General features: G+C 41.0%; 1 protein-coding gene across 5 annotated transcripts in view; it reads left to right on the forward strand.

Moving 5' to 3' along the window:
- The window catches only part of RPAP3 (RNA polymerase II associated protein 3), a 30,785-nt gene extending 23,272 nt beyond the window's left edge, over positions 1–7,513 (forward strand). For all 5 annotated transcript variants that reach the window (XM_061639873.1, XM_061639878.1, XM_061639874.1 and 2 more), the window contains exons 16-17: positions 5,565–5,665; positions 6,914–7,513. In XM_061639873.1, the coding sequence (XP_061495857.1) occupies positions 5,565–5,665; positions 6,914–6,999 (187 nt within the window). In that variant the 3' untranslated portion in view covers positions 7,000–7,513. The remainder of the gene's footprint in view (positions 1–5,564; positions 5,666–6,913) is intronic.
- Positions 7,514–8,374: the final 861 nt, after the last annotated feature.

Consider the following 8,374-nt stretch of genomic DNA (forward strand, 5'->3'; position numbering starts at 1 on the left):
TCATATCTCCCCTCAGTCTTCTCTTCTCCAGGCTAAACATGCCCAGTTCTTTCAGTCTCTCCTCATAGGGCTTTGTTTCCAGTCCCCTGATCATCCTTGTTGCCCTCCTCTGAACCTGTTCCAGTTTGTCTGCATCCTTCTTGAAGTGCGGAGACCAGAACTGGACACAGTATTCAAGATGAGGCCTAACCAGAGCTGAATAGAGGGGAACTAGAACACGCGATTTGGAACCTATACTTCTGTTAATGCAGCCTAATATAGCATTTGCCTTTTTTGCAGCCACATCGCACTGTTGGCTCATATTCAGCTTGTGATCAATGACAATTCCAAGATCCTTCTCACATGTCGTACTGCTGAGCCAAATATCCCCCATCTTATAACCGTGCATTTGGTTTCTTTTTCCTAAGTGTAGCACTTTGCATTTATCTCTGTTGAATTTCATTCTGTTGTTTTCAGCCCAATGCTCCAGCCTATCAAGGTCCCTTTGAATTTTGTTTCTGTCTTCCACAGTATTAGTGATGCCCCCCAATTTTGTATCATCTGCAAATTTGATAAACATGCTCTGTACCTCCTCATCCAAGTAATTAATAAAAATGTTGAAGAGCACTGGGCCCAGGACCAAGCCCTGTGGTACCCCACTCATTACTTCCCCCCAGTTTGAGAAGGAACCATTGATAAGCACTCTTTGAGTACGATTCTGGAGCCAACTGTGGATCCATCTAGTAGTTGTTTCATCCAGCCCACATTTAGCTAGCTTGCTAATCAGAATATCATGGGGCACTTTATCAAAAGCTTTGCTGAAGTGGAGATAAGTCGACAGCATTCCCACAGTCTACAATGGAGGTTACCAGATCAAAAATGAGATGAGATTAGTTTGGCAGGATTTGTTCTTCATAAATCCATTTTGGCTCCTAGTAATCACTGCATTGTTTTCAAGGTGCTTACAGATTGACTGCTTTATAATCTGTTCCAGAATTTTTCCAGGGATTGATGTTAGGCTGACTGGTCTGTAGTTCGCCAGTTCCTCCTTTTTGCCCTTTTTTAAGATAGGGACAACATTAGCTCTCCTCCAGTTATCCGACACTTCATCAGTCCTCCACGATTTCGCAAAGATAATAGACAGTGGTTCTGAGAGTTCTTCAGCCAGTTCCTTCAATACTCTAGGATGCAGTTTATTGGGCCCTGCCAATTTGAACTTGTTCAAAGTGCTTGACTGTTTATCAATCTCAAGTTCCTATCCTGCCCCATCTACTTCATGTTTCTGGGAGGGTCATAGACCCTTTTTTGGGAGAAGACTGAGCCAAAGTAGGAATTGAGCACTTCTGCCTTTTCTTTGTCATCTGTTATCATTTTGCCATCCTCATTGAGTAGCTGTGCCACCATTTCTTTTCTCTGTCTTTTACTATGGACATACCTAAAGAAAGCTTTTTTGTTGCTCTTCGCATCCCTTGCTAGCCTCAGCTCATTCTCAGCTTTAGCCTTCTTGACACCATCCTGGCAATTCCGTGATACCTGCCTGTACTCTTCCTTTGTGGCCTGACCTTCTTTCCGCTTCCTGTATGTGTCCTTTTTGTTTTCAGGTCATCTCTAAGCTTTTTGTGAAGCCACATTGGCTTCTTCTGCTGTTTCCCCCCTTTTTTCTTTGTTGGAATTGCTTGCCATTGCGCTTTTAGTATTTCCTTTTTTAGAAACTCCCACCCATCTTCCACTCCTTTTCTCACTAGGGTGGCTTGCCATGGAACTGTACTTACAATTATTCTGAGTTTATTAAAATCGGCTTTCCTGAAGTCCAGGGGGCGTGTATGGATACTCTCAGCTTTTGCTTCTGTTAAAATCAAGAATTCAAGTATGGTGTGGTCACTTTCCCCCAGAGTTCCCGTAACTACCACTTCATCTACCAAATCATCTCTGTTGATTAGTATCAAGTCCAGGATAGCTGATCCTCTGGTTGCTTCCTCCCCTTTCTGTAGGAGGAAGTTATCTGCAACAGAAGTCAGAAATTTCTTGGAGGGGACGTGTTTGGCAGAATTTGTCTCCCAACAGATATCGGGATAATTGAAATCCCCCATTACTACTACATCATGCCTCCTCGAAACATTGGCAATTTGCTTTTCAAAAGTTACATTCTCATCTTCTCCTTGATTGGGTGGGCGGTAGTAGACTCCAAGCACCACATTCCTTTTGTTACTTGCCCCATTAATTTTAATCCGGATACTCTTGGTGGAGCTACCATGTTCATCTTCCTGTATTTCTATGCAGAGATATATATTTTTAACATATAGTGCACTTCACATCCCTTTTTATTCCTTCTGTTCTTCTTGAACAAGTTGTATCCTTCAGTTGCTGTATTCTAGTCATGGGAGTCATCCCACCAAGTTTCAGTTATACCTATCAAGTTGTAATTACCCTCCTGTATTAAGAGTTCAAGTTCATCCTGCTTGTTTCCCATGCTCTGCGCATTAGTATAGAGACATCGAAGACCATGTGATTTATGGCTTGGCTTCCTTACTACATTTTTCTGAGGGCTGTTACTGGGCCCTATTAGAGCCGATCTGTCTGGTCCCGCTACTGTGCATAAGCCTTCATCAGTCGTTACCACCAAGTTTACATCTCCCTCCCCTTTAGGATTTAGTTTAAAGCCCTTCTGATGAACTTTTCCATGCTGTGGCCAAACACATTCTTCCCAGTCCTTGTGAGATGCAACCCATCACTTGCCAGCAGTCCATCTTCCAGGAACCATAGCCCATGGTCCCAGAATCCAAATCTCTCACTTCTGCACCACCTTTTTAGCCATTCATTCACACAGAGTTTTTTTCTTTCCCTTTCTACTCCTCTTCTAAGTACTGGAAGGATGGATGAAAAAACTATCTGGGCCCCAAAGTCCTTAAGTTTCCTTCCGAGAGCTTCAAAGTCTGATGTGATTTCTTCATAGCTCCATTTGGCAGTGTCATTTGTTCCCACATGGATGAGGAGAAAGGGATACCTGTCATTGGGCTTGATGAATGATGGCAACCTTCCGTCACATCTCTAATCTGTCCTCCTGGTAGACAGCATACCTGGCGAGTCCACAGATCTTCTCGGCATACTTGGGTTTCGATCCCACACAGTAGGGAGTCTCCCACTACTAGAACTCTTCTCTTCTTGTTGTGGGGTGTGGTTTCATTGTCCCTGCTTGATTGAGCTTCAGTCTCTTGCTCATTGTCGCACGGGGTCTCCTGTAATTCTTCCTCCACAGGCTGTCCTCCAATCTCCTCCTCGAGTGGTTGAAAGTGGTTCTAGCTCTTCTGCTTCTAACTGTCACCCTTTCCCACAGAGTTTCCTCCACTTCGTTATTCCTCTCCAAAACAGTGTCCTCTTCTGCTACCACATGCTGTTGCTCCTCCACCTCCACATCTCTTTGCTGCTGTTGTTCCAGTGTTCTGTCTAAGAACTCTTCATCTTCTCTTACAGTCTTCAGTGTGACCACCCGCCATTCCAGGCCTCTCACCTTTTCTTCCAACAGTGCCACGAGCTTGCACTTGTTGCAGGTGTACGCCATGATGTTCTCAGGCAAGAAAACAAACATGGCACACACTTTGCAGGTCACAACCACTGGAGAATCCTTCCCATTCATTCTCTCTTCTACCATTTCTTTCTTTGTAATTACTTGTTTTGGAGTGGCCTGTGCTTTGTCCTGTCCTACTTCAGGGTAAACTTGAGAGTCCCACTGGTAAGCAGTGCGCTGTACAAGGAGAATTAGTAATTTTTTGGGTTTTTTTATGGACCTCCACCTTGACCTCCCTTGTCAAACTTCTGTTCACTCGCTCTCTGAAAGCTGGCTTGCTTATATGTCCTCACCTGTAGATCAACTGAGACAGCTCCCTCTGCTCTGCTCTGCTCTGCTCTGCTAGGAGTCAGGAAGCAGAATGAGAGTCCCAGCAGACACAGCTGCTGCTTGTTGCTCTCAGCAGTTCTCAGGCCATGCCCTTAATCCAGTAGGTATCAGGCCACACCCCTTCCAATCAAGCTGCTATGGAGCCCTTCAGAGCACATGGCTTAGAGCACACGGCTTCAGAGCCCTCTTGCCTTTTTCCTTTCCTCGCTACAGCTCCTTTGTCAAACTCCTGTTTGCTCTGCCTGTTTACTCTGCTTGTTCACTCGCTCTCTGAAAGCTGGTTTGCTCTGCTCTGCTCTGTTAGGAGTCAGGAAGCAGAATGACTGCTTGTTGTGCCTGATACTAGCAATGTGCCAGTATCTGAAATTAATACTGCTTGAACAATCTGTAAAAGATACAATAGTTTATTAAGCAATTTTGGGAAAGGAAAAAACAGCAAAAGTGCTGAAACACTTTGCTGTTTGTCTCTCAGGATACTTGGATGAAAACCCAGAGATGACTCACCATGTAATGGGCCATAAATATAAGGTCACCTTGACAATTGTTTCTGCACTCATTTCTGACTCCACACTGCACTTCAGAGGCATCCAGAACCTCTAAGGAACAGCTCCAATCCAACATGTAGCCATCCCTTTTTCAAATCTTGTAACATGGGTGGAGAGGAAGCATATAATTATTGACTGTGCTATGTTTGGGAAGCACAGCACAAAGTAAGTTGGCACCTTTTGTCCAAGTTCAGATTAATGAGAACTAGTGTCAATCTCTGTGTTTTGAAGACACTCAGAATGTCTCTGAAGCACAGTGTGAAGTTCAATACAAGATTCTTCCTCTCCATTAAGTCCTCTGTGTGTGCCAGAGAACTTAGCAGAGGCAAGGTCAGTAGACACTATAAATAATGGCTGTCTCCCAAGGCTAGTCAAAGTTGGTGGAATTTTGTCATCATGCTTGCTCATGTGTTCTTAGGCAGCTGGCTATCTATAACACCAGTAGTTGAAAACAATATTCTAGAATCTCCTGATCTGCCTCAAAAGAACTTTTTAATGGAGATTTCAAGAACTGAATTGACCTGGAGTCATATATAATCAAAACAAGTCCACTCCCACTGAACTTATATGATAAACAGTGTCTCTTGGAATTTTTGATGTTGTGCTTAAGAGGAAGAGGGATTTTATTGTTAGTAGAGTACTTATGCTGCACGCAGAGAAGGGGGGAGTTGAAGGACTGTCAACAAGATAAGATCAAGTTCCTCAAGAATGAGGAAACGAAGACTAGATGAATATTATTTTAATATAAAGTTGGTGGGAGGCAAGTAAACATAATGCATCCATTATCATGTAAACCTGATATGAAATGGTCTGTAACATGGGAAATTTTTCTTACACAAAAATGACAGCTACTATGCTACTTTGAACAAAATGAAATCATAGTTGCACCTTAAATGGTAGCAGTTCCAGGATCTTTTATATAAAATAATTCTCATTTTGGAAGTTAATAAGTTCATGAAGTTGCTTTTCTGGATTTTACCTGATTTTTAGATTATTAGCAATCTTATATTTTATTTGTAGCTTTCTATAGTTTGTATAGATTATTTAACTACTTTACTGATTTTACATATTCTCTTGCAAGTATATTTTTACCATTGCATTCTATGAGTTATTTATAGATATGTGCTAATATATCCCTCTCATAGGAAAGAAAAGCCTTCACTCATCTTAGAAATTCTGCAGAAACTGTCAGAATCAAAAAGATTTGATATGGCAGTAATGTTTATGTCTGATTCAGAGAGAAAAAGTAAGTAAAATACAATTGTGGGTCACTATTGGAATCTCATAGTTAGTAGGTTTAGAGATTAGCATGAAAGAGAGCACAGAGTTTGAGTGCTGAGCAGAACCCTTAAAGTGTTGTTTCATTCTCCTTTTTTTTAAAATGAGATTTCTATCCAGCATTATTGTGGGATAAAATAAGAATATTTTTCATCACCCTTCCTGCCCCCAAATTAAAAAACCAAAGTTAGGTAACTCAGGCTTCTTGTGGCTTCTATCCACTTAGTATAAAATGGAAAATGTGTAGATTTTTCTGTCTGCAGACTCTTGGGTCTGTCTTCATGTGCAAAATTTTCTCTTTAATTTCGAACCTTTTAAAAGTGTAACCAGACTTCAGTGGACCACAAGTGCTGAATTTTGCTTCACAGGAGATTTTGGAGAGGCAATTGCAGTAGATTTATCTTTGCTGAAACCTAGAGATATTGGGGATTTTGACTGGAAATCCAAACCAGATACCTTTGACCTACAATATTAACACTGAATTGCAGGGCTGCTGTAAACTGCTGTGGCTCTCCCTCCCCCCCACCAAAAAAACCCAGTGAACCTAAGAGTTGTATATTACTCTCTCAGCCCAGCTGGCAACATGGGAGTGGTTAATACTGTAGCGTTTGTATGCTACTAAGTTTTTGCCCAACCTGCAATAATACCTCTGGACAACACTAAGAAGGATTTGAAAAAAGAACTCTTCTACTTGCTGCTATCTTTTGTGGAGTGGGATAAACGCTCTTGTGCCCAGTCCCAGCAACATTAAAAATACTTGATTTCTCCATTGATTTCTTTGGGCATATTATACCTACCCCAGGGACATCTAAAAAATAGCCTCTTAGGGAAAACCAAAAAAAGTTATACAGACTGAGATGCTTCTCACTGTCTCTTTCATATCGGTGTATTTCTTCCTTCATCATCTCTCTTTCTTGTTTCTGTCTGAGGAGGAAAGAGAGTCCTGTTGTAGACAGAGGAGGAAAGAGAAGGACAGAAATGTAATAAAAAGCAACAAAGGAAGATGCTTAAAGATACAAGTGCACATCTTCTACTTTCTGTCTCTCTCTACTCTTCTCTCTGTTAGCCTGCAGTTGATCAGTGACTTATTGAAGCCTTTCGAGCTGGTACAGCCCTGCAATTCTCTTCACCAGCCCCTTGCTAGGCAGTCTGAGTCAGAATATATAAAAGCTGCTAAAAAGACTTAAGAAATGTACTAATATCTCTTTTCTTATAGCCGTTCATTCGTTATTTGGTCATTTGGAACAATTGGGATTGAAAGATTCTACCATTGAACAGCTCAAGATAAGATACAGTATTTGAGACAAATAGTTTGGTGTATCTGCATAAATACACAGCTGATTCAACACCTTTTCTGGAAGACACTTGTTTCAGATGGTGAAAGACTATGGCTAGGAGGATCCAAAGTGCCTTCCACTTGCACATGAGGGTTGTCTGGCTCCCTATACCATATTGCATACCTTTCTGACAAGCCCCTACATGTTCAAAAGCAGTTCTTTTGGTTGGAGAGAGGAAAAGCTCATTGTCCATTCACTGTTCCATGCATGGTTTATTGAACTCAAGCCTATGAAAACAGATAAAGTATTTATGTTGAAAAGTAATGACAAAGTGTGATTCTCCAATCTAGTAGGACATCTCATAAGATTTAGCATGACTAAATCGTTTAAACAGGTTTTTCTTTGATCATATTATAGAATCAAGGCTGACAATGAAGAGTTTTATACATTATGTGTTTATGTGTATTAATTTGCTGCTTTAAAATAATTCTGTATTTTTGTTCTTATAAATATACAAAGGTTTAATTCCACTGTTCTGCTAAGGATGAATCAACCATTGTTTTGTCAGTCTCTTCTTTCTCAGACTAGATGGGTTATCATCTGCAGTTGGTCGATGTGTGTTAGGCTTAGTCCATGCACACTTAAAGATAAAAGGATAAAGATGGGCCTCTTCCATTGTTCTGTTATACAAAATGGGTCTGGGATTCATGATTCTAGGCTTGTAGATTAGGAAAGCTTCAGAGGTTAGTGTGTGGAGCAATGCGTTATTAAAATAAACAGCTCACCAACACTTCATCAGATATCCTCTTCCATAGGACGGATAGTGGGAAGTCTTGGAATGATGCAGTTTTTCTGTGTCACACATCGAAGTGTCCAATCTTACTATTACAAAATTGCACACTATATGTATTTCTCATTTTACTACCTCATGGGTTAATAATCCTTTATACTATCCTTGACTTGATTCTAACCAATAGAATCTTAAAAACTTAGTGGATGAAGTGTAAATTATGGGAATTCTGGAGGAAAGTAACCATGTTATATTTGAGTTCTTGATTTTAAAGGAAGCAAAAGCTTGAGAGTAGCCATTCACGTACCCCAGATGTCAGGAAAGCAAATTTTAATAAACTCAGAACAAAGATAAGTAAGCTTACATGGCAAGTGGCCCTAATGAGAAAAAGAATCCAAGGTGGGTGGGAGTTTCTAAAAAAGGAAATTCTAAGAGCACAACGGCAAACAATTCCAAGAAGGAAAAAATGGGGAAGACGGCAGAAGAAGCCAGTGTGACTTCACAAAAAGCTTAGAGATGACCCCAAAATAAAAAAATAACACATAGGGGAAGTGGAAGGAAGGCCAAGCCAAGCCACAACAGAAGAATACAGACAGGTAGCATGGAATTG

The sequence above is a fragment of the Rhineura floridana genome, chromosome 8 (assembly GCF_030035675.1).
Source record: "Rhineura floridana isolate rRhiFlo1 chromosome 8, rRhiFlo1.hap2, whole genome shotgun sequence".
NCBI classification, from domain to species: Eukaryota; Metazoa; Chordata; class Lepidosauria; order Squamata; family Rhineuridae; genus Rhineura; species Rhineura floridana.